Raw genomic sequence first — 25,916 nt, 5'->3', positions numbered from 1 at the left:
GCCTGCTGTATAAAGCTGTCACTCTCTTCTCCCGCTCCACCCATCCTTTCACCAGACCCCAGTCACGTTCCAGGCAGGCCTGAGTGATTTACTGGGCAAGGCTTCCTCTCACCTTGTCCTGGCCTATATAGTTCACGCTGCGATGGAGCTCCCTCCATTATAATCAGACTGCCTGTTTTGCCAACTGCTCTCCAGCATTTGTAATCCTGGCGTGTATTCAGACAGCAGGGCCAGCGAGGCTTCACGAACCGAGCAGCATCAACCTGCTGAGTGAAAGCGGCTCCCAACAAATAGCCCACTTTGACTCTCTAAACTACTTTGTCTCATCTTTCTCCTTCAAAGTTTTCAGTGTGGATCTTTCTGCCTGACTGCTGACACTTTATCTGCATCCGTAATGCGCTGTCATCACAGAGCAGATAAAGCTTGGTGGTGTAACGTCTCTGAAAGCTGAGGTGGGTCTGATGTGACAAGCCTGATCTTTGTCATCCTTCAGCCCTCTCTGCTTTTTCTCTCCCTTTGCCCCGGCTACGCCACCGACTTCGTTGAACCTCTTTCCAACTTGGCACAATTTCTCATCTTACTTTTTATGAATTATATAATCTGAGCAAAGCGGCTAAAAATAGCATTCAGAGGAAGAGAGAAATACTGAGATGCAGACAGACAGCAGAGAAAACTGCTTTGGCATGACCAGGTACTTTGCGGTAAATCTGTCTGGTGTGTTGACGTAAAACATGATTAATGAAGATGAAAACTTCCAACATCTTTGGAGTCACCAAAAAAAGGAAGTGCTGATACTTATAACTCCTAACCTGTAGTTAAAATGTGGTAGGTCCCCTTTACAGCGTGAAAATCAAATGCAGTCTTCGAGCCAGCTACAACCAGACTGTTTCCCTTACATTCCTGTCAGCTGAAGAGCTTGTTAAATGCCATCACTAATGACTCTGCCTGCAGTGCATTTCCACGGTTCTCCTGTTTCATATAGGCTACGGCTGTTTGATGCATCTGTCCTCCATCTGCATAATGCTGTAGTACAAAACGAGCTATACGGCAAACAGAGCAGCGATTTAACTCCCTGTTTTTTTATAGATATAGCTGATTTCTGACAGTGAGAATGCAAAAATAGAGCACAGGAACGACACGCTTGGTTTGCAAGAAAGATAGGAAACCCCATGAACAGAGCTCATTAAAGTACAGGAGGCCACAATTGATCCTCATTTTAAAGTAAGCTCCCGAGACACATGCAACAGTAGTTTTCTTTGTCTGATTTTCCCTACACTGGATTAAAAAGAAGCAGCGGATTAGGACATTTCAGAAGGTCTATATAGTAGAGGATATTTCCCAGGATACTGCAAAGTGTTTTTAATCCATCAGCTTGCTCCAAAAACTAAAAATAGAAAAGATAAAGTAAGCAGCAGGTATGTAGAGTAGTGCTCTTCTTGATTAGATAGATGATGATCGGGGCAAAGATTCTCTTACAGAAATTTAGTGACGTTACAAAAATAGAACCAAAATTGTCATTTTATTTTTTTCCTCAAATGATTAGTTAAGGAACAGAAATTAATTGGTTTAATTATCAAGAAACCACTAATCATTTGTAAATGATATTTTTTTGAATGTGAGGATTCACAGAAGCAATATATGCTTCATATATCAATTAAACAATACTTAAAGTAGTATAATAGTCAAAAAGGCATCACTGACATCTAGGCTGTTTATGGTAAGGGTGAAGTATAATATAAGGGTATCTGAGCATGTGTAGCCGCTTCCACCTCATCAGTGTAAAACATTCATAATGCCACTTAAAACAGTCAGTTATATATATTTTTAACCCCAGTGACAACACTGCTGAATCATACCATTGTGCTAAGTAACTGTATGAAACTCTGGAGGATCTTAATTGGGTACGACAGATGAGCTCTTTAGAGAACAAGCTTCCTTTTACAGAGTAGCCCTGGCAGCTACTAACAGTGAGTGCATTTGTGATTGTGCTGGGACTTTTTAAGAGTATCCTGGCTATGTGTTGCACACGCACCCATCTGGATAAAGTCTTTTCCTGGTTTTAAGAAACTTAGATATCCTACCTGGAATACTTCAATAGAATTAGGGACAAAAAATAAATATAAAAATACACTGTGACAACAATTATTGATACTCTGAAACCAAAGAAATATTTTTATTACTAAATGCAGAAACTTTTACCTGCTTCGTGACTCAGTGGGATGAACTGATAAATGATTCTGTATATATGTGTGAGGGAGACACATATATACAAAATAAATGCAACACTGGGACAACACAAGGACTGAAACAACACATGTATTTAAAACCTTGTTATTATTACCACCCCATGATAATAGCTATGTAAATGCAAGGTGCTTGCTGTGATAGTGAAAAATATAGAACATAACTGAACACAATTAACAAAATTAACCCAAAACCTGGGAAGAATAATAATACTTAGGCATGCAAATACACTCATTGGCAATATGGAAATGCATGTAAAGATATGAAGCAGGCAGTCTTATTGGTAACAGATTAGTCTAGTGTTCCAATAAGGCTTTTTCCTTGTGGATATGGTGGCTGAACATTTCCAGCATGCGATCTAGAAAAAGCAAAATGAACAATTACCATAGAGAATGATATTATACTGAGGCTGGCGCCTGCATATAAAATAAGCTAAAGATAACGTCTTAGGAAGTAGATCATCACAAACCATCCATATTAATCAACACTAAGACAATGGAAGATGGACGCAAAGATGGATATGTAAATCATATCAGCTCTCATAGCTGCTGTCAGCAGTAAAACTATCTGAAAGCACATTCTCACACACTGCTCTAGTGTATCACAGTGATTTGTTTCACATGCACAGCTCTAACTTGTTCAATAGTAGTCAAAATACTGTATTTATTATTTTTTTAAATGCTTTTTTTTGTTCATATCATTAGTTTGTGGACAGACAGACTCTTCTCTGCAAGCCAGACACGTTGTTATTGTACAAACCCTGCAGCAGTATTAATGGAAATGTATTCACAGCATCTCTCCAAGCTCACCGAGACAAGACCAGCCTCACTCTGGCATCTATAATCCATAATTCTGGCCGTGATCCATCATAGAGGTAACATGATATTCTGAGTAACAGGAGATGGCCTTTTATTTCTGTGTTCATGAAACCCTCTCGTTAACTCATTAACTCTCAGGATCAAAACAAGAAAACATGCAGAAAAGATCACAGTGCAGAAACAAAAAATGACTTATCAGCCTGTTATTGTCCAGCCAGAGAGTAATTGTGCTTTCTCTCATTGCTCGATTTACATTCAGTTTGAAACATGAGGTCACATGTACATATGTTCAGTATGAATACAGAGCTTGTGTAAGTTACAGGCCTATTTTATTGCTTGCATTTTAAGGCAGCTTCTTGTATTCTGTTTATTGCGTTTGCTGTTCATGTCACAGTGATGATGAAACTCGCGTTCAAGGCTAGACCATCAAATAATGACTACACGGAGAAGGCCGCCATGCCTCTATCTTCCCACGCTTTTGTGAATTTACACCCACAAATGAAATAAAATGTAACAAAAGAGGGATGTTTCTGCCTCAAATTGGCCATTGGAGTTGACTTTGCAAGCACGTCTGGTCTGCAAGAATCTGCGTAGATCTCTCTTATTTCTGGCCAACCCCACTTAAAAATTATTGATTTTAAATTATTTTATTAAAACCCTTGTGAATTTCCTTGGTAGAGGAGGCTAAAACCTCTTTGGTGGAGGCCAAGGTTTTTAAGTACAGGAAAAACCCTGCAAATACGTGCTTTCCTAGCAATCTCTTTATCCCTGAATTGAGTGTGCAGTTAGGTTTGGGTCATGGGTAACTCAACTGGAAAACCACTGTGAAATTCTAGAACAATACCAGCACACGTGCTTTAAAACTAAAAATTTAGCTTGTTTCAGTACCATTGTATTTTTTGTTTGTTTATTTTTTATTATTTATCTCCCCCCACCCCCTTCCCGGTCAGCTACTGACTGAACTACCATTGAACACGGCAGATAAAGATCAGCCTCTTTTTTCCCATAAGGCTGATGGAGTGAGTAAGACTCCTATGAGTTAAAAGTGTAGCCAGCTGTTCCTTTTGCTTTGAATGTATTCGTGTGAATCGGTCTTTGCGTGGACAGTATGTGCTCTGAGTGTCGGGGTTTAAGCTTTGTAGTATAGACCAGTGGGTCTCAAACTGTGGCTCAGACAACCAGGTGAAAAATATGAGGTGAGACTAAAGTCAAAAAGAGTTTCCACAAACTTTATTTTTCCGTTAATGGTGCTTTCAGCTGCTGCTTTATTTTCCTAAGGTTCACCACGGTGGATGGATCAGCATATTTGATTTGGCACCGATTTTATGCCGACTGGCTCTTCCTGATGCAACTCTCCTTTTTATCAGGGCTTGGCACCGACACTTGGAGTGCATTAGCTTGCGACCCTGAGGCAGGGTTTGTGATCTCCCAGGGATCTTTCACATGTAAGGTGAATGTGTTAACCATGTTAATGATTGGTAGGAAAAAACTAAGGGTTTTCTAAAGTGGTGCATTCCAGCAGTATAGCCAACCTTCCCAGGGTGTTTCCTCTCTTCAGGGTTTGCTTACCAATCCAACCAATCATGCCTCCTACACACATAAGCATGATTGGTCTGTATACAGTTAGCCAAACTTAACTGTATTAAGTTTCCTGATAGAATTCTGTTCATTTTTCTCATGTTTCTGGACAATTGATAAAGAAAAAAAGTATTTATGTGTAACTTCAACCCAGGTTATTAAAGATATTAAGAAGAGTGAAGAGTATTTTTAATCATAGTCCTAATGATTTTTCTTGAGTGGGAGCCAAGACTGTTTATATGCAGGAAAAACTCTGTTTCTGCTGAGGTTTAGCAGGAGCCTCGGGCTCTTAGAGTTTCTGACTTGAATAAAAGCCATTTGGAACAACGGCAGATATGAGGAAAGAATAGCAAAAAACAGTTTTAACAAGGCTACCGACTCTAATGATGTGCCTCACAGTACTCTGCTCTAACTGGAGGTCGTTAACTGTCTCCCAGGTCTATTCTGTTATCGCCCAGTAACATGTTTATTTACATTTCTAACAAAGCATTAAAACCGCCTAAAAGGCCAACCAAAAGAAGGCTAGACTACTGCATCATTGTCTGCTCAGTCTTTCATTCATGTGTAAACCTGCCAATTAGCTCTTCCACATTACTCAGAGACCAGTTAAAACAGACTTCAGGGTGAATAAAAAAGTGGGAGAAATGGGTAAAATCAGTTTAATCTGACAAATGTTCCCATGTGACCCCGTCAAAGTGAGCTGTGAAAAATTTAACCTGTGAAAATACTCAGAGTTATAAATGTCCTAGGTATATATGGATAGGTTGAAATTTTGCACTTTTTAATTCACATTATTATATTTTAGCATTTTGACACAACATACCTTCATGAATCCATTTTTGTCTGGATAAAACTTCTTGTATAATCTTTCAATGTCTGATTCCTGCTGTGCCAAAAATGTATTTGTAATACAGTAATTTTAAACAGTTGAGAAATATTAAATTAGAGATTCTATTTAAAATCATGAAATTAAAACCATGATGAAGTTGAGTGGGTGAGCACATGTATACAACATGTATACAAAGCTACTACAGGATTTTATTTAAATTCATATATATTTTTTTTTTTACCTTGATATGAGCAGCACGCCCAGTCTTGATAATAATAATGCCATTAAATTTTCCATGGCGCCATGGTGGGTTTGATGGCGCCATTGTACAAAAAAATCAGGTGATGATGAGTGGGTCAGGTGAGAGGCATTCATTGACTTTTTACAGGATTACCCAAAACGAGTGCTGCAATGACCCTGTAAAGTACAAATTAATGTAAAAATTGCTTACGAATCTACAGCAACAGTGCATCAAGAAAATGAAGAGAAGCAGTATTTGAATTTTAAGTCCCTCTAAAGAAGCCACTTCTCTTCCACATGAGTTTGTGCAACGTGATAATTCAGATCTGAATGTGGCGAGCACTGCTCCTGGTTGTGCCGCAGAAGTCATATTCAAAGGCAGTATTTAAAAGAGCTTCATAAGCACTCCTTTGAGGCCTTTAAAATGGCTTTTACTTGGCATTTAATAAATGACAGCTTAAGGGACCTATTTAGCTTGCACTGTAAATACATAGCGCTAGTTCAAACCACCTGGCTGCACAAAAAGCACATGGTCACGCTATGAGAGGTTTCTGCATTTCACACTGAAATACTCTGATCAAATTTGCAGATTTTACACCAATTTACCACTTTTGTACTTTCAACAGTTTTGCAGATCATATATCAGATTATTGTTTAGTCTGTGACTCCTCCTGCTCACCATTTGAACTCAGGCACTTTACTCACAGGGCAGCGGAGGGTTAGTATCTCTACTGTCCGATTAATAATGGAGCAGGAGTCCAGCTGACGACCGACACAGTATAAAGCTAGTCATCTCCAGGCCAACCCACACACAGACGCACATATGTCAACACAAGCACTAAACCACTGGTCACAGGTCATTGTTGTGCAGCATGCTGAGAAAGATGAGTGATATAATGATTAATGATAACTTTTTATTAAAAAAAAGGTTTCAACATTTTCCCTGAGATGCAGAGGTCGAGCTACTAAATCCCTTATTACCTCAATTTTCCAATTCAAGGATTCCTTCAAGGACAGCTTTGTTCAAGTGCATTTTTCAGATACTGCACATTAGTATTGGACTGCACAGAGGTAAATATGCCCACTTTACTGTCTACACTGTCAACCTTTCTTTTAAAAATGACTAAATGTTGAGCATCAATGTCAAATATTTTACATTAAACCACATTTTATATTAAAGCAGCAACCCATTCGTCCTTTTTGTACGAATGGGTTGCTGCTTTTCCCAGGATGACATTGTTTAAAAGTAGATTGTCAGTGACAAATAATTTTAAAGCATAAACATGAACTCAACAAAATAATTTTTAAAATATTAGTTTCTGTTTAGTAATTAATGTTAGTGTAGTGGTTCCTTCCAACATGGGAGCAAGAGCAGTCTTCAAAGGACCCCTTGCTTTGCTGGAGTGCCCTTGAGCAAAATATTGAACCCACAGCAAACTAGGGATGCTGCTAAGTAGGGGTGCACTCCCCGTGGAGCTGAAAAATATCGCATTACATTGCACAAGGTGACACCAGCTCCAATAATGACAACTCTACACTTTCAGTACACGTTTCAAGTCTGGTGCTGTCCACGGTGCTGAAATGCATTTATATGTTTATATAAACATGTCATTACTACCTGATTATGTCATCGTTGTGCCCCAGGTAAAATTTCTGCTTGTGTTCCCGGGTGTTATACACAACTCCCACACCGGCGACGAAATAGACAATTTCCTTGGCGGCGGTGTAGTACAGGTTGTTGCGGCACTGATGTCCCCGGTATCCGTACACCCACTCCAGTCTCAGGTGGCAGTTGGGAGCAGTCCTGTCAGCCATGTCCGCACTTCCGTGTGTGTCTCTCTGTCGCTATCACGCAGGCTTTCGGATATAGTGTCATTCACCAAAAAGGATTTATTTGAAGCCCGCGTGTCCCATTAGGCTAGTTCCACTGGAAACAACCAGAGTCAAGAGCAAGCGTTGAAATCGGGCATCTTTGCGGGTTATGTGAATTAAAAGACTCGCTGCCTGGTAATATGAAAGCCCTCTGCCTCTGTTTAAGAAACTGATTTCTACGCTTGTGTTTTCATTCAGTCTACTTGTACTTCAGCCCCGGGCTCGCGGTCCTCTTCGAGTTGGGTCAAAGCTCCTGTCAAATCCTACAAAGATGGAGCTGTACTGTTATTCCACAAGCACCGCCTACAAAGATGACGGAGGAGTCCGTTACCCAATCAGATGCTTTGACTTACTCAGGAGGAAAAAGCAGGAGAGGACAACTCCGTCATGACCAAGAAGCAAGCAGTCCGGGTGCTAGACCCTATTTCTGGATATTTTTTATTTAATGTCAGCATTTGTGCTTTTAATGTGTTCTTTTCAACCATATAATTAAAAAAATACCAAAAGCAGGTAATTGAAATTTTAATTGTTTAAAAATGATGTATTACTTAGTCCATTCAAGTATTCGAAGTGTTTATTTAAGTGTGGCGTGTTTCATGACTTATATAAAGAGTTATGAGTAAGAAAGTTCTTTACTCACCTAAATTAACTGCTTCCACAGATTTATATTTTTATTTATTTTATTTGATCTATATTTCTTGTAAATCAAATTTGAATTAATGAATTAATTTAAAAAAGAACAGTGATGTCCCATGAATTTAATTTAATTTAACTTTCTTTTATTTTATTCAGTTCTTTTGAGGAAATTGCGGCAGTGAAGGACCGCCCTCCTAGGCTGTTGCCGAGCGACAGAGGAAGCCTCGGTCTCGCCTTCAAGTCAGCTTCTCTTAGCAGCTTGCTAACTGACTTTTAGATCTACGCTATTTCTCCCTGATTAGCAAAAGCAATGGAAGTGACGATGGACCCATTGTTTCTGGCGTGGAGCTATTTCAGGAGGCGGAAACTCCAACAATGTTCTGATATTTGTACGAAAATATTACAAGACAACCCATACGACCAGGTACTGTGGTGAAGTTAGCAGGGTTAGCCTAGCTTGCTAACGATGGACAGCTGGACAACCTGCTGCATAATCCCGATTAGTCGAGTCTGTGTTGTTTATATCTCACTAACGTAGCATTTCATCATACTTATTCAGTTTATTATAAACTTAGTAGCTGTTGCTATACGCTACTTTTCTTTTCAAGTCTCATTTCTATCGTGTCTTATGTTCGTTCTGCTTCCTTCCCATTTATTCACATTTTTCTTAAATCTCTTTACTCTCTCGCTAACTGTCTGCACTCTATCTTAAGGACTCATCTTTGCTAATCTCAGAGGTAACCATGACTGCACATGTCTCTGTTTTCCATCTCATTTTGTTCTTTTTTATGGATAATTTGTGTTGTAGCTCCAGACTGTTTTATGCCTTCTTCTACATAAATGTGAAATATTTCACATGACTAAAACTTGCTTGTGTGTGTGTGTGCGCGCGCGTACTTGCGTCATAGGCTGCATGGAGCTTGAAAACCCGTGCTCTTACAGAGATGGTTTACATAGATGAAATCGAGGTTGACCAGGAGGGGATTGCTGAGATGATGCTGGATGAAAGCTCTATTGCTCAAGTTGCACGTAAGTTTAAGCATTTGCTCCAAATTCCACAATTCATTAAATTAATAATTTGAACATTTTCTTAATTAGTTATTTTTTTTTTATAACACTTGATCTCTGCAAGGACCTGGTACATCACTAAGACTTCCTGGAACATGTCATGGTGGAGGTCCCACACCAGCTGTCAGGTAGGTTTTTCAAGACAACGAAAACAAAAAACCAAACTGATGAAGCTTTCGTGATTAATCTCTAATCAGATATATTTTATTTCCTGAAATCTAGGCCCATGACACAATCAGGACGCCCTATAACAGGATTTGTGAGACCCAGCACACAGTCCGGGCGCCCTGGGACAATGGAGCAGGCCATCAAAACCCCACGTACTGCAAGCACAGCTCGTCCTGTCACCGCTTCTTCTGGTAGATTCATTCGTCTGGGGACAGTGAGTATTCCTACTAAAGGCCATGTTTGACACATGCCTGTTTCTATTGCATTTTCTCAAGTTAATTTATGCAGCAGACAATATATTAATGTAAGACTGATAGCAACAGTCATTTTATTATTTATTATGTTACACTGAAAGCCTGAAATTCTTAGCATGACCTATTTCTTTTATTGTTTTTCTAGGCTTCAATGCTAACAAATCCCGAAGGACCATTTATAAACTTGTCTAGACTAAATCTGGCCAAGTATTCCCAAAAACCCAATTTATCCAGGGTAAGACTCAAACTGTGACTTCCAGACATTTATCAGTTGTTTTCTATTGTGTTTTTCCTGCATGTGAAGCAATCTTCTTTCTCCACAGACATTATTTGAGTACATCTTCCATCATGAAAATGATGTGAAAAATGTAAGCGATACACAAATCTGCAGTGTAAAGAAAACTACCACACATTAGATGACAGGACTGTATGTAAAGAAATATTATATTCCTTGTACAGGCTTTGGATTTAGCTGCTCAAGCTACTGAACATGCACAGTTCAAAGACTGGTGGTGGAAAGTTCAGCTGGGAAAATGCTACTACAGGCAAGTAACACACCATCCTTCATATTATTCAACTGCAATGTTTGATTAAATTAACATTTATGTATATGAAATTATGTAATGTCTGTTTCTCTCCTCTTAGGCTTGGTTTATATAGAGAAGCAGAAAAACAGTTTCGATCAGCTCTCAACCACCAAGAGATGGTAGATACGTATCTCTATCTCGCAAAGGTAGTGATTATTGCCAAGGGTTTGTACATTTTAAGGTTCTCTCTCTAAAGCAATGTTTTTCTTGAAATCACTATTCTTGTTTTCATTTTCCTTTAGGTTTATCAGCGTATGGATCAGCCAATAACGGCTCTCAGTCTTTTCAAGCAAGGCCTGGATCACTTCCCTGGAGAGGTTACCCTTCTAACAGGAATAGCTCGTATCCATGAGGTACAGTATGCCATCATCATCTCGAATATAGTCAGTTTTTTATTTAATTGCATTGTCGAATATCACATAACCACTCCTTATCAGGCACTTTAACACAATTCAGACAAGTTCTAGCTGCCTGTGGTTCATTTCAAAAGCTCTTTTCCAGTAGACAGAGTGTCTCTTAGAAGTGTTTTCGGGTTTCAGAGTGGCTCTTTAGCTTGTTTGGCACTCTCAGCTGGATCCAAAAGATGTAGTTTCTTCACAGTTATTTTCCTTTTAGATGGTTTTGTGTGGTTTTCCTTTCAGAAGAAATTGTTCAGTTTTACATCATCACAAATTTTATCCTCCTCAGTCAGGGACGCTGATGTGTTCTGGTATATTAAAATTAAATTAAATTTGTTGTTTTTTGTGCCGTTAAGTCAAGTGGAATGTTTTTATGATGTATCCCAAAGTGCTTAACAGCTAAAAGAATAAATGTCATAAAATAATAAGACAATAAAACTGCTTAAATAAAGAAAACAAAATGCCATCCATCCATCCATCTTCATCCGCTTTGTCCGGGGCCGGGTCGCGGGGGCAGCAGCCTAAGCAAAGAGGCCCAGACCTCCCTCTCCCCAGCCACCTCCTCTAGCTTATCCGGGGGAATACCAAGGCGTTCCCAGGCCAGCCGAGATATATAATCTCTCCAGCGTGTCCTGGGTCTGCCCCGGGGCCTCCTCCCGGTGGGACATGCCTGGAACACCTCGCCCAGGAGGCGCCCAGGGGGCATCCTTGTCAGATGCCCGAACCACCTCAGCTGGCTCCTTTCGATGTGGAGCAGCAGCTGCTCTACTCTGAGCCCCTCCCGGATGGCCGAACTTCTCACCCTATCTCTAAAGGAGAGGCCAGCCACCCTTCGGAGGAAGCTCATTTCTGCCGCTTGTATCTGCGATCTCGTTCTTTCGGTCACTACCCACAGCTCGTGGCCATAGGTGAGGGTAGGGACGTAGATCGACCGGTAAATTGAGAGCTTCGCTTTTACACTCAGCTCCCTCTTCACCACGACGGACCGGTGCAGCGTCCGCATTACTGCAGCTGCAGCCCCAATCAAAACAAACAAAAAACAAAATGAAAAAACAAAAACAGTAAAAGCACAATTCAAAGTAATCAGGACTTAGTCTGGTGTAATAACCAAAGACCGTTTTCAAAAATGTCTAATGCCCCTGATGTAAATAGGCAGTTTGCTCCACAATGTAGGAGAAGGTACATTTAAGTTTCTGATTTCCTCTTTGTTTTAATCTGGACCACAGGACAGTCAAAAGCCTCTGCTCAGCAGACCTGCTCAATGAGAGAGCTAAGGAGGTGCCAACCCCTGCAATCACTTAAAATCAAAGAAAAAAAAAATTAAAACTTACTGACAACCAATAAAGGAAGCTAATATGAGTGATGTGTGGTCTTGCTTACACTTGCCAGTTAAGAGCTGGCCAGCTTTAGTTGGCCAAGCAGTGACAGGCTGACACCTGAAAGCAGACTGTTAATGGTCAAGTCTGGACGAAATTAAGGAATGAGTAACATTTTCAAAGTCACTGAAGTGGAGAAATGCAAGCAGTCATAGTTAAAGGAAGCCAGCTTTAACAACAGCTTCACTCCCAGCTTCTTTGCAATATTAACCTTAGTACTTGAATTGCTGAGGTTAAAGACAAAAGGGCTTTCAGTTACACTAATAGTGTTTGGTTGACACAAAATCTTAACGACTTGCCTCCAAGCTATTTGGGAACCACTGGACTAATGTAAACTTTCCACCATAGCTGCATGGAGTATAACCTTAACAGTTGCATGAATCATTAAAGATATCCATCCATCCGTCCATTCATTAATTGTCTCTAAAATGGTATTTTGACAGGAGATGAACAACATTTCATCAGCGACAGAGTACTATAAAGACGTCCTGAAGCAGGACAACACTCACGTGGAGGCCATAGCCTGCATAGGCAGCAATCACTTCTATACAGATCAGCCTGAGATTGCTCTGCGCTTCTATAGGTCAGACAAACTTTCTGTACAATTTGTGTAATGTGTTGTTACAATTTATCTGATGAGATTTTATTTACCATCTGTGATTTAATATGTTTCACCCATTGCTAGACGGCTGCTCCAGATGGGAGTGTATAATTGCCAACTGTACAACAACCTGGGCCTGTGCTGTTTCTACGCCCAGCAGTACGATATGACTCTGTCCTCGTTTGAGAGGGCTCTGGCCCTGGTGGCCAATGATGAAGAGCAGGCTGATGTCTGGTACAACATAGGACACGTGGCTGTTGTGAGTTAACAGAAAATTACTTAATATGTTTCACTTCCATATATGGTTCACAGTTAACATAATTTGACACTTAGTTAATTGAAATGACAACCTTACATTGTATAATTTAGAATATGCTCTGTGTTTACAGGGAATAGGGGACTTGACTCTGGCCTATCAGTGCTTTAAACTGACTTTGGCATTTAATAATGACCATGCTGAAGCTTATAACAACCTGGCTGTGCTGGAGCTGCGAAAAGGTCACATTGAACAGGTAAAGACATAGTTTTGAATCATTGTCTTTGTTAAGCTGCTAAAATATGAGTAATGAAATCATAATGGTGATCCTTTCGACCTCTAATGTGATATAACACAGCCCATTATAAGAAAATCACTAAAATGTAGTTATTAGCGTCATATAAACTGTAATCCAGCTCATATTATCAAAAGATATCTCTCAAATTATACTTGCGTAATATAAATCCAATATTCAGTAAGCCCCTGTTACTCCAACAAAGAGCTAGGCAATAAAGCAATTTAGCAATAATAGCTTGATATGAGACAAAGCGTCATGAGATATATGGGATTTTATTTTTCCAGTAGCAGGAGGAGCATGAGCAATCCACCTGCTTAACACTTCTGCTGCCAACATGATTTAAAAGGTTAAATTTTCAGGGTTTTCCAGCTTTTTTCATAGTGATAATGATGATGGCAACGTGATGTAAGGATTGCTCCAATTAAAGAAAATAAAACTTTAAATCTGTAAACACTGCATTTTCATATACATTTTCATGACAGGTGTTAATTGTTTCCCTGCCTTTAATCCAGTCTAAAGGCTTCCTTCAGACTGCTGCATCACTGGCCCCCCATATGTACGAGCCACACTTCAATCTCTCCATTCTCTCTGAAAAGGTAATTTATCGCTATCAAGGTCCAACCAAATCATGCAGTGCAATTAAAAGTGACAAAGTGTGATCTTTACATCTTCTTGCCTGTGTCCAGCTTGGGGACCTTCAGAGCAGCTACAGTGCAGCCCAAAAATCTGAGGACGCTTTCCCAGAACACGTCGACACTCAGCAGCTTCTCAAGCAACTTCGACAGCACTTTGCAGTGCTGTGAGGGACCACAGCACTGCAAACAACCGGGTTTTCTTTTAACCCAGTCTTTAAAAAAGTCATAATTTGGTAGGTTAGTCTTGGAAATGGACAAAGTGGGATTAGTTTTGGCTTGTGTTTATTTATTAACTGCCAGTTTATTAGATACATCTACAATTGAAGCTCTTTAGCAAAATGAGTGGTGACCCTTTGAAGTGTTAATTGTTAACTGTAATTCTACACTTCAGTGTTGAAAAGTGATGTGATTGTCCTTATTTGATTCCAGCTTGAGCTGTTGTAGACTTATTGTTGTGTACAGAATAAGCTCATTGGTTTCTTTGATTTTTTCACTGTTCTCTGTAAAACTCTATTTCAGTAGAGTTTCAAAAGGCTGTAGTTGATGCAACGCTAGGTCTAAAATGTCTAGGTCAAGTGTTTCAGTCATAGCCCATTAAATGGTAAATGTTTGGGCTCTAACTAACATGACCTATAGAGGGCATGTAAAGGTTTTCCTGAAACACTGGCATGTTAGTGTACAAATCTGTACAGTGGTAAAATATGTGTACATAGTAAAGGTTTTATTTGTAACAGTTACAGAATTTGCATACATTTTGTAGATGCCTTTATAACTCAGATGTATTTTTCTTATTTTAATCTTCTTGGACATTTTGTAGTCTCTTGCAAAAGACATGACAATAAAGAAAAAAAAAAGTTCAGAAGACACGTCCATGCCTTAAAGCCAGACTTGACTCTCTGTTTAAACATTTAAGCTAGAGCTAAAAGGTCTTGGTGTCCTCTCACAAATCCATTTCAGGTTCCAGTTGCATGGAGCATCGTTCCATGAATGAAAGGGGTTTTCTCTGGGATACATAGCAGCACAGTCTTCATTGTTTTGGTTGTTAGGCTCTCCATTATCCCAGTACCTGAAACAAGAGATGGGTAACTTTGCTTAGTTTTTTTATGTGTGCTCTGACAGAGATATATGGGAAATTACCATATACTTAAATTAATAAACTGACATATACTTAAATTACGTTATCACAAGTGGATAATGGTTACAGGGCATTCAGAAAGAATTTATATCGCTTGTCTTGTTCCACATTTTGTCACATTACATTACTTTATTCCAAACTGGATTTGATTCATTTTTCACTTCAAAGTTTTACACAACAGCCTATAATTACAAAGTCAGAAAGATTTGCTTGAAATTCTTGCAAACGCATTAAAAGCAAAAAACAAAAATACAACATGTACATAAGTATTCGGAGCCCTTGCTCAGTACTCAATACTTTGTTGAAGCACCTTTTGCCACCTTTAGGGTTGTTGTCCTGTTGGAAGATGGACCCTCACCCCAGTCCCAGGTCCATAGTGCTCTGGAGCAAGTTATCATCAACTCGACCATGAGTAGTCTTGAGTAGTTCCTGCTGCTGAAAAACATCCCCACAGCATGATGCTGCTACCACCATGTTTCACTGTAGGAATAGAATTAGCTAGGTGCTGATCCTTGGCATTCAGCCCAAAGAGTTCAATCTTTGTTTCATCAGTCCAGAGCATTTTGCACATGACCTGAACAACTTTGAGAGTCGTTCTATTAGAGTGACCATCGAGTTCTCGCTGACTAAGGCACTTACACCCTGATTGCTCAGACTGGCTGGGCGTCCAGCTCCAGGAAAATTCCCGGTGATTTCAAACTTCTTACATCTACTGATGATGGAGCCATTATCGGGACTTTCAGGGGTGCAGAAATGTTTCTGTACCCTTTCCCAGATCTGTGCATTGATACAATCCTTACCACAATGAACTCCAATCAAAAACTAATAGAAACCTCTGACAAGTGATCAGTGGAAACACGATGCATCTGAGCTCAATTTTGAGTGCTATGGCAAAGGCTGTGAGTACTTATGTAAATGTTGATTTGGAAAAAAAAAATAGCAAGAAAACTTCTTTCACTTTGTCATTATGGATTAAGATTTTTAGGAGAATTTATACCCCTCTTCCACCCTTGTCCCATCCAACCATGTCCAACTTCCTTCCACATCTGCATCTCTCAGTCCAATCCAGAATCCACTGTGGGCAAGCGATCTCGAGGGGTCTCGAGACATTTTTACAATTTCAGCAAGGGCCATCTGACAATATAGGAAATACACATGTACGTGAAAACACACACAAACATTCATATATGCTAGTGCTGTTCATGAGAAGTGGAACTTGTAAGTTTGTCAGTAAGTTTCATTGTGTTGTTTAAATGTTGAGTCTTACATGTTCCTCTCTGCTGTTGATGACCAATAAGTCGCTTCCTTGCCTCTTGCAGAAATGTCTGGCATCCATCCACGATCTCCGTGAGAGTTCCTCAGATAAAGCGAAGAAGTAACACATGGAATTAATGACAGTCCAGCCTGGCAAACACTGTCTGCAGCCCTCTTCTGTCGACAAAAACCAAAAAAAAGGAATGACAAAACAATTATAGAGCATTTATTAACATGATAAATAAAGAAAAAGCCTCTCACTGAGCATTGGCATGTGGGATTCCAACATCGCTATTTCCGTTTCAGTTCTGTCTATTAGTTTTTCGGTATCTTTTTTCCTTCTGTTCAGATGATCAAGCTCCCACTTGGTAATTTGCTGTGACTTGATCTCTTTCGCCACCTCCTGTTTGGCTTCAGTCTTGCTTTGGAGTGCAGCGTTGTAAGTAGCCTGCAATTTGGCAATCTCAGTGCTGATGTCTGTTACTAAATGGTTCCCATAAGTAAGTCTGTAGTCTGAAAGTAGAGAAAAGGAAGACTTTAAAAACTGTACAATTTTTACGGTGTTGGTACAGCTGAAGAAAGAACTCTAACGGAAATAACAAAAGAGCAGTAGCAGACAAACCTCACTTAAAAATATTTATTTATTATCTAGAACACAGGCAGTTTTTAGGTCACAGCTAAGACAGTTTACACATTTTCCTTTTTTTAAATTGTCCCATAATTAAATAACATAGTGAATAGCTCTTTAGTATAGTTGTTAATACATTTGCCTAACAACTAAAAGATCCCAGTTCAAGGTTGGAAACAAAAATCCTGGTTAAATATGCCACGTTTGCTGATCCACCTGCTCTGGTGACCCTTTCTAAACAAAGAAGTAACAGGTATTTACAACTGAGTCATCAGCTTGTTGGTCCTCTTATATGGATAAATTATGTAACAGAAATACTGCAATTAAATTAAAACTCAAATTAGTCTGGCATTTGGCATGAGTGATCTGTAGTAATCTAATATTAGCCAATAAAGTGGGCAAAACCTGATATAATAGTCACTGATGCAAAAGCATATAACCATTTTTATAAATTAACATATTTATTAATCAAATAATCAAGCGCTCCTCATATTTTGTAGCTTAAATCATGTATAGAAAGTTTTCTGTGTTTGCAACCAGGTGAAAAAAACGCGTCAACTAATATGTTTTTCTAAGGGAATACAAACTCTGAATTTCCCTGATGCTACTTTAGTGACCGTTATTTAAGGTACATTTGTAATGTTAGTAATTAAACCTGCATTTTCTGTTTTGTTCTTTTTTGATCACTTGGGGGCAGCAGAAACAAACGTTTTAGAAAGCTGACACAAAACAACCTTATACAGTTTATGAAAAAAAGACTGGGCTTTATTATTTTGGTTTCCATGAATTTGAGGGGATAACATCCGGTTTCATAGATGCTAATGTTTCTTCTGTATTCACCTGCTAACTTTAGCTACTCTTTAGTGGCAGGCAGGTAGTGAAACAGTATTTATTGGAGACTTTTCAGTAAAATTAGCGGCCTATTGAGGACACAAACACAGGTGAATAAGCAGTGAAGCTACAGGGTGGAAAACCAAACCAGGGAGTTAAAACTAGATAAAAAGAGTCAGGTGAGAATAAATCAAATCCCTTTTTGTTGACCTCGATTTTCCCACAAGAGATGATTATTTTCCCTCCTGTTGAACCTTTTTTTTAAGATTTAAAAAATTTCTCAATATAACAAAAACTGCAGCTTGCAGTAATCACTTACAATAGACTCCCAGGCCAATATCAACTGCCAGCAGAAAGGCAGCGAGCACTGCCAGGCTCACTGCAAGCACTTTGTAACGATTTAAACAGGATCCAGGCCCCATTGTGGACAGGGACACTACACAGATAAGTGGTGGATAAATATCAGAGCCATGCACAATACAGCAACATCAAAATAACACCCAAGTGGTGGGCGAAAATGTGGATGTGTAATCACAAGTTATAAAAAGTGCTGTGAAGAGCAAAGCTAGTTTCTGGCAGAGAAGAAACATTAAACATATTTCCTTAATCATCATTCATCTTCTTGTCATTTACCTTGTTGCCTCTCCTGGTTCAAGTTGAAAGAGTGGTCATCTTCACTAATGTCCTCAGGATAAGTCAGTTTGTTATAAGTACTCTCAAAAAAGCCAGCATTATTTCCGTTGTCCTCCATTTTAATCGACGAGATGAGAAGAGTGCAGCAAGATCACCCGAGAAAGAGAGAGTATTTGTTAGGACATTGCCCTGCGGGTGTTTGCGCATGTGTGTGTGTGTAACATTGCAAACAGAAAATCAAGTTTACTTGTTAACCATTTACAGGAGGTAAAGGAACAGCAGAGTTTTCAGATCATCTAAACAAGATTAGGATCAGAAATATTCTTTAAGGATGAATTTTTATTTTATCAAGTTAAGCATTAAACATCTTAAAATCATTACAGACCAGATACTGCAGACATTTTCCCCCCATATACAACTGAATATGCTGAGTTTTGTCAAAATACTTTAAAAACAAAAAAACCGAAAACGTGTCACTTACAGTAGTGTATAACACGATTTTTCACATGTCAAGTTACAGCTAATTTATTTGAGAGATTTTATGACATTATTGCTATTATTATTTTGAAACATCATCATTGAGGTCCCCTTGTGGTTTGCTTTGGCTCCATCTCGCAGATCCAGTTCAGCTGTTTGCTGCTACATTCTACATTGTACCACGTCTTCACATTATCGGTAAAGAAAAGAAAAGCAGCACAGTTCTTCTTCTCCTCACCAGAGCTGTCGGGCTGCCCACTTCTCCAGTACCTTGAGTAAAGCACAATCGCTTAGAGAGGAACTTGTTTTCAGTACATTTGTCAGTAATGAATCATAGCGCTTCACGAGTCGCTTACATTGAATCCACCTCGGTCACATTGTTAACCCAGACCCACGTTCCCTCTGTCACCACATCAGTGAGGCCGACCCAGTATCCATTCTGCCACCATACGCCAGAGCTGCTCACTTTTTGAAAGTTGTCGGTTATGAGGAGCTATGAGAAAGCAGACATTCAATTTGATTTTTAAATGATGACTAATAAGTATGGTGTGATCAAACAGAATTTAAAAGCCCTTTCGTTTAGGCATAGCTGAGCAATGCTATCATGAATATAAAACATTTGCTCCCCGTGGTTAGCCTTTATCAAGATGTCACATATTTGCTCTAAGAAGTTAGACGAGTACTATTTTTCTTACTTTGCCAGTTTAAAGTAAGTTCAGTCTAATTAAATCCCACCCACACAGACCCACACACGAGCAGAGATGGTAAAGTTTTTGAGTGTAAAGCTCTTAATAACGTACAAGTTAATGAGTAATTGCCAAAATTAAACGTATATTATTGTGACTTTACTTTTTTATGCACCAAGATTATGAAATTGAAATGAATCTTAATCATTAACAGAAGATAACTTTCTCACACATGGTGGGCTCGAATTTCTTGGCATTTTAAAACCAGACACAGAGGCCTACAAAATAAACTATTTAAGCAGAAAAGACTTCGTTTCTGACCAACCTGCTCCTCCAAGTTATTGATGACAAGCAAGTCACCGCCCTGATTAATGCAGTATTGTCTGCTCTCCGTCCAGTTCTTTCTGGAGTTTATTTCATGGTGAGAAAAATAATAACAGGATGTTTTAAGAAGGAGCCATCCTGTTGGGCATCTGCCGCAGGTTTCCTCTGTTCCAAGAGAGATCGAACAACCATTTACTATCTCACAATAAGCCGTGCAGATTCACAGCATGCTGCATGTTCACAAAGACGGGTTGGAGGCTGAACTTACCTAAGAGAGTTTTATTTGTCTGGAGATTTGATTTCGCTGCATTTAGTGTCTCAATTTGTCGCTGAAGCAAATCATTTTCGACCTTCAACTGCTTCACCTGGAGCTTTAGCTGCACGTGGTTGGTGCGCTCTTTCACCAGTTTTGCCTGGGCCTCCAGCCTCTCTTTGATGATACCACTGTGGTTGCGGAGATGGTTCATTTCAATCAACAAGGGTGAAACAGATGAATCTGAAACCTGAAAGTCTTTGGCTTTGACACCTGAAAGATAAGAAAGGAAAAGAGGGTCAATATAAAAGATTGCTCTAATCACCGTGATGTCAGCCATTGGTTTGTGATCTTCAGTTTTCCAGATGTCATGTTGGCTCCACATATTTGTTTCAAAGTAGATTTGTTAGCGTATTGCATCTATAGACAGTATGAGTGCTTGTCACAGACACAGATACCAGCTAATATATACAAATAACTATACAAAGAACTACATTCACCGAAAGGTCCAGTGACTGGAATTGAGCTCAGGTTGTTGACTATGGCTGAGTGAAAAACCTTGCCAGCAGATTGCTTTGATTACCTCTAATTTGTATGAAAGACACTATTGTACACACAAACAGTAACCATTTACTCTTCTAGGTGCAGTGTGCCAAAACGCAGAAACAGACGACATTTGCTTTCAAAGTAAAAGTTGTGCGGCAACTAACACATTTCTCCAGGCAGAAGTTTTGATTTGAAGGCAAACGATTTTCATTTAGTTGCACTTTTCACAGTTTAATACTGCTCGGTAAGTAATTAGTGAGGGTTAGCAGACAAGTTAGCATCTTCCATGCATACTACTAGCAAAACTTGCAACCATGTAGCGACCAAAGCAACTGCAAAGCAACACATACCTGTTTCATGATAGTGAAAATGGCATATACCAACATAAACCGCAAATGCTGTGCTTGTAATGTGTCCAAAATGAAACATTACAAATACAGTATTATTCTTGAGTGTGGCTCTGTGTCATTTGGCACACTGAAAACATTAAGAAACTCTGGTCTAGAAATAAACTCTAATCAATCAGATATTCATATATGTAAAAGTAAATTATATGAATTTCTGCAGTTTCATACCATCGTTCGTACTTGGTTCTACTACTTTGTGCGATTAATATCATACAGAACAAGGATTATACTTCAGATTAAGGAGTTTCTTATTGACTCTCATACTTACAATAGATCCCAGTGACAACAGCAGCTATCAGCAGAACAGCATTCAGCAGGCTCAGACTCAGTATAACCAGTCGGTGGTGTGGAAACGCAGGTCTGCTTCCATCTGCAAACAGACCTTGAAAATGTTCCTCTCAGTTAAAAATCCTAATAAAATATTTTGTCTTCAGTAAATCAAATAAATTTATAATGGGGACTTTCCTAATAGGTGACAGAGCAATCTGCTATGTGGTTTAGTTTTAAACAATGTAACACACTTATTACAAATGTTTTACATGTATCTGAAACCAAAATGAGTAAACGAGTGAAAGCTCCACGAGGTCAGATTTCACAAGGAGGGAGTAAAGCGGTGGTATAAAAAAAAGCAGAAAAGAAACTGCTCGGAATTTGATTGTAAAGTGAGCTGTACCTTGTCGAAATCTTTGACGGTGAGAGACTGAATGGCCATCTGTGCTGAAATCTTGAGAAATCTTTTCAAATGTCATCTTCTCCTCAGGCACCGACGGTAATTGTGAGTTCTTGACTGGTGCAGGTAGCGCTTATTGATCTGTTTGTCTCTCCTGGTTGTACCAGCGATAAGGTGTGTGTGTCTATGTGTGTGTGCGTTTGAACCCTGGTCTGCATGTTGAGGTAATGCCTTTTACAAGAATGAGATAATATCGCTCTAACGTTTGAAAAACATTAGCATACTGTGTAATAATACTGTGACTGATGCTGCACATGTAAACTTGTTTTCAGACTGCTGGGTAATTGATTGATTGATTGCATCTTTATTTTGAACATGTTGAAAAAGTATAAAAAAAATAGAATTAAAAGAGACAAATGAACAAAGCAAACAAAAGGAAAACGAGCAACCACAACTCCAAATAACGTCCATGTTCAAAAAGGAGCAGGAAGAAGCATAAGCTGCTGGGTAATTACATTTTTGTTCAAAATCTTCCTAGATTATTAAATATACAATTAATTAAAATTTTGCTAATATTCTTTTGTTCTTTTGAGGAAGCACATTTATAATATTATATGTCACATTTATGGACAGCAGCTAGTTAGCCTAGCTTATCACAAAAACAGGAAACACCCAGCCTAGCTTTCTGTGACTAAACAAAATCCACTTAATGCTCATTCAGAAATGATTCATTAGCTCAGTCAGTTTCTTACAATCCCAATAATGCTGTGAGGAACATTTGGGAGGAACATCTGGTTATCAATCAATCCAAAATACTATATGATTCCTACATACTTTCTACAGCTAGAAATCACGACTAAAATATAATGAATGGCTTTGCTGTAATTTCCTTGGGCTTTTTATCATGCTCTGTAAATCCTCTCATTTCCCTCTAGACAGAGGCTGCTAAGCATTCAGATTATAAAATTTAGAAACAAAGCAATTTCTTTCAAAGTGCAGATTTTATAAAGCACTCATAAATCATTTTAACAATAGACAAACTTTTTAAAACACTGCAGATTTAATTGTAAGCAGATATTTGCCCAGGGCCATTAAGATCAAACCACAGCCAATTAAATCTTAAAACAAAGACGTAACTTTCGGCTGTGGAGCTTCAGAAGTGCCTCAAAGCACAGAAAGTAGAAATAGTCCACTCAACACTGCTAACACGTTGATTACACTTTACACACATAATGATGTTAACTGCATTAAAATTAAAGTTGGGCAGATAATAAGAGTATGTTTCTTGTGAACCAAACTCTAATTTTATTTAACTTTCCATTGTCCTGGTGGCTCAGGATGCTTTAACAATAAATAAGGGAAATAGACACTGTAGTGTTGTGTGATGGTAATAAAGTCTACTTACCAGTGCAACTAATTAACTCAATCATTAATCCAGTCCAGAGGAAGTCCATGTAATCCCAATAACATTATGACATTTTGCTACACTTATGTATTTTTTGTGAGTTACAAAATGTGAAGAACAGCTTATTATCAGTCATTCCAAGATGTCTTCTACAGCTAGTAATACAAAGTAAAATTTGATGTGTTTGTTAGTATTTTCATCTTAACCTGTATAAACTAACCTTTCCATCTGTACCAGGGATGGTAAATAATCAGGTCATTAAAACCAAGAATTCCTTTGATACCGCTAATTATACGATTCTTAAAACATTAATAAATCATTTTTAACAAGTGGACTGTTCCAGATACACAGCAGTGTAGATGGTAAACAGATATAACTCCTCATTAGTGTATTTGTCAAAATATATTACTGAAGCTGGGGTATAAAAAACACAGTAAAACATTATGTTAATGTCAAACACTTTAAATTTGTGTATATGACATATCAAAAAACACACTACAGCATCGTCCTGTAGATGAACTGGGTTTAACTGTGTAACACAATATCTGTCAGGGTTGGTTGAAAGAGAACCCAAATGCAGGACTTTTAGATGAAGATGGTGCGTTTATTTACAGTGAAGAGAGCAGAAAGCAGTGCCAACGATCACAGTGTGTGTGTTCTTCCTGCGCCTGTGTTTGTGTTTGTCCTCCTTGGTGTCCTCCACATGTTTCCGCAATCCTCCTGGAAACAAGAGACGCAACAGTGAGTACATTTTAGACCAATATCTAAGCTGCCCTTTTTTATCTAAAGTCTTGGAAAAATTGTATATGACCAATTGATCACATACTTGAATGCACAAAATGTTCAGGAGATTTTTCAATCTGGTTTTAAAGCAATGCATAACACTGAATCAGCACTTTTAAGAATTTTTAATGATATATTTTTATCATGTGATTCTGGTGAAAGTGTCATTCTTATTTTACTCGATTTAACTGCTGCATTTGACACTGTAGACCATGAAATTTTAATCTCGCATTTGGAGCAGTGTGTCGGTATAACAGGTTCTGAAATGGTTCAGGTCTTACTTAACAAACCGAACCTTTTCAGTTCGCTTAGGAAATTGTGAGTCCTCCCGTGCTCCGTTGTCTCATGGAGTACCACAGGGTTCCATTCTGGGCCCTATCCTGTTTTCACTTTATTTACTTCCATTGGGCTCAATTTTTAGAAAGCACAGACTCTCGTTTCACTATTATGCAGATGACTGCCAGATTTATGTTCCTCTTAAAAAGAAAGATGGGTCGTCTGTAAATCGTTTACAAACATGTCTGGAGGACGTCAAGTCGTGGTTGGCGCTAAACTTTCTTTGTTTTAATGATTCTAAAACTGAAGTAATGGTGTTCAGACCTGCCTCCACTGCTGTTCCGTGTGTTGATTTGCAATCCCTGAAATCATTCTGTAAACCAGAGATTGTTAATCTGGGTTTTAAAATGGATCCTGAGTTTAAGCTTGAAAGCCAGATCGGGTTGGTTGTAAGGTCTAGTTTCTTTCATCTGAGGCAACTGGCAAAAATTAAGCACTTTCTTACGAGACAGCAATTTGAAACAGTAATCCACGCTTTTGTAACCGTTCGGCTGGATTACTGTAATTCTCTTTATTTTGGGGTGAGTCGATCTTCTGTTTTTCGACTGCAGTTAGTCCAGAATGCTGCTGCACGCCTTTTAACTGGCACTCGTAGATACGAGCATATCACCCCAGTTTTATATTCACTTCATTGGCTGCCCGTGCATTTTAGGATCCATTTTAAGCTGCTTTTATTTGTTTTTAAATGTTTGTCCAATGCTGCCCCTGTGTACCTCTCTGAGCTTCTTCATCCATACATACCTTCCCGGTCCCTCAGGTCGGCAGACCAGCTCCTCCTGAGCGTGCCCAGGACTAATCGTGAGCTCAGAGGGGATCGGGCGTTTGCTGTGGCAGCACCAAAACTGTGGAATGAGTTGCCTTTACATGTTAGACAGGCACCTTCCTTATCTGTTTTTAAATCACGTCTTAAAACATATTTATTTACCTTGGCTTTTAGCACAGCAGGACTTGTTGATGTCTCTTAATACGTTTCTTATTAATTATATTATTTTTAATTTTAAGATATTTTATATGTAATTTAAACTGTTTCCTCTCTGTTTTATATTTGTAGCACTTTGGTCAACATTGTTGGATGTAAAGTGCGTTATAAATAAAGATGCTATGCTATGCTATGCTACATTCCCATCCACCAGCCGACAAATATGCCTTCACCATTCAAACAGGAGAATAACTGAGAACGCAGTAACACAAGCATGAGCACTAACTGTGTTCCTAGTTTAACAATATCGCGCCACTACTCTCTTATGTAGGGCTTCTTGATTATTCAGATCGGCAACAGTTGAGTGATTAATCCCAGGTGTGGCTGGCTCAAAGACGGGAGACTCTCCAGGCCTGGTGTGGCAGCAAAACTAACACACCACAGCACACACACTCAAATGCGTACACAGGAAGACGAGGGACCGGGGGCATATCACATCAACAAACAACCATAAACGATCCACAACGACCAATAGAACTCATAATATTCATTAAACCCCAAAATAACACCCGATACTATAGACAAATTTATTCTCCACTAAGTAATATAATTTTATGTGAGATGAAGTTCACACAGGTTTTATTCATAGAATAAAAATTGTTGTTTATTTGATATATGAATACAAAAACTCTCCAAATTATGGTGTAACACATTTGCATTTCTTCTAATTCCAGTTTTTAAAGACTACATATTTAATGCTTTTTCAGTTTT

The 25,916-nt window shown here is 38.8% G+C and overlaps 4 protein-coding genes across 5 annotated transcripts in view; 1 reads left to right on the top strand and 3 right to left on the bottom strand.

The window, feature by feature from the left end:
• The window catches only part of eml5 (EMAP like 5), a 53,235-nt gene extending 45,289 nt beyond the window's left edge, over nucleotides 1-7,946 (bottom strand). Inside the window, exon 1 of the mRNA XM_082516871.1 lies at nucleotides 7,328-7,946. Coding sequence (XP_082372997.1) covers nucleotides 7,328-7,524 — 197 coding nt within the window. The 5' untranslated portion in view covers nucleotides 7,525-7,946. The remainder of the gene's footprint in view (nucleotides 1-7,327) is intronic.
• Nucleotides 7,947-8,394: 448 nt separating this feature from the next.
• ttc8 (tetratricopeptide repeat domain 8) lies at nucleotides 8,395-14,691 on the top strand. 2 transcript variants are annotated; one of them, XM_082516866.1, is made up of 15 exons: nucleotides 8,395-8,641; nucleotides 8,931-8,954; nucleotides 9,126-9,246; nucleotides 9,350-9,413; nucleotides 9,508-9,667; nucleotides 9,853-9,942; nucleotides 10,031-10,075; nucleotides 10,167-10,252; nucleotides 10,353-10,440; nucleotides 10,537-10,647; nucleotides 12,512-12,651; nucleotides 12,754-12,928; nucleotides 13,059-13,181; nucleotides 13,736-13,819; nucleotides 13,910-14,691. In XM_082516866.1, exons 1-15 carry the CDS (start codon nucleotides 8,528-8,530, stop codon nucleotides 14,024-14,026), a joined length of 1,542 nt encoding a protein of 513 aa, XP_082372992.1. In that variant the 5' UTR covers nucleotides 8,395-8,527; the 3' UTR covers nucleotides 14,027-14,691. The 2 variants fall into 2 exon arrangements, with proteins under 2 accessions (XP_082372992.1, XP_082372993.1); XM_082516867.1 differs by lacking the exon at nucleotides 8,931-8,954.
• A 67-nt stretch (nucleotides 14,692-14,758) lies between these two features.
• Nucleotides 14,759-18,559, bottom strand: LOC309695889 (uncharacterized protein; the record flags this gene model as incomplete). Its single annotated transcript, XM_082516869.1, has 6 exons — nucleotides 18,340-18,559; nucleotides 18,026-18,142; nucleotides 16,509-16,760; nucleotides 16,261-16,424; nucleotides 15,991-16,127; nucleotides 14,759-14,924 (listed from the first exon to the last, which is right to left on the bottom strand). Exons 1-6 carry the CDS (start codon nucleotides 18,455-18,457, stop codon nucleotides 14,759-14,761), a joined length of 954 nt encoding a protein of 317 aa, XP_082372995.1. The 5' UTR covers nucleotides 18,458-18,559.
• Nucleotides 18,555-22,180, bottom strand: LOC309695890 (uncharacterized protein). The gene is made up of 6 exons (XM_082516870.1): nucleotides 21,706-22,180; nucleotides 21,301-21,414; nucleotides 20,095-20,352; nucleotides 19,828-19,991; nucleotides 19,173-19,309; nucleotides 18,555-19,086 (listed from the first exon to the last, which is right to left on the bottom strand). Exons 1-6 carry the CDS (start codon nucleotides 21,779-21,781, stop codon nucleotides 18,915-18,917), a joined length of 921 nt encoding a protein of 306 aa, XP_082372996.1. The 5' UTR covers nucleotides 21,782-22,180; the 3' UTR covers nucleotides 18,555-18,914.
• Between the last annotated feature and the right edge of the window lie 3,736 nt (nucleotides 22,181-25,916).

Source organism: Aulonocara stuartgranti (genome assembly GCF_965226115.1).
Source record: "Aulonocara stuartgranti genome assembly, chromosome: 19".
In the NCBI taxonomy this organism is placed as follows: domain Eukaryota; kingdom Metazoa; phylum Chordata; class Actinopteri; order Cichliformes; family Cichlidae; genus Aulonocara; species Aulonocara stuartgranti.
Note: the sequence above shows the minus strand (reverse complement) of the source record. Positions and strands in the feature narration are given on the sequence as shown.

What these genes read in the sequence shown, in the direction of transcription:
- LOC309695890 (XM_082516870.1), bottom strand. Translation starts at nt 21,781, where the DNA reads ATGACATTTGAAAAGATTTCTCAAGATTTCAGCACAGATGGCCATTCA. An exon ending in CCGTCAAAGATTTCGACAAG is followed by an intron (nt 21,415 to 21,705) that starts GTACAGCTCACT and finishes AACATTTTCAAG; the next exon opens with GTCTGTTTGCAGATGGAAGC. An exon ending in GTGACCGAGGTGGATTCAAT is followed by an intron (nt 19,087 to 19,172) that starts GTAAGCGACTCG and finishes GCTTTACTCAAG; the next exon opens with GTACTGGAGAAGTGGGCAGC.
- ttc8 (XM_082516866.1), top strand. Translation starts at nt 8,528, where the DNA reads ATGGAAGTGACGATGGACCCATTGTTTCTGGCGTGGAGCTATTTCAGG. An exon ending in ATGAAAATGATGTGAAAAAT is followed by an intron (nt 10,076 to 10,166) that starts GTAAGCGATACA and finishes TTCCTTGTACAG; the next exon opens with GCTTTGGATTTAGCTGCTCA. An exon ending in TCTCCATTCTCTCTGAAAAG is followed by an intron (nt 13,820 to 13,909) that starts GTAATTTATCGC and finishes GCCTGTGTCCAG; the next exon opens with CTTGGGGACCTTCAGAGCAG.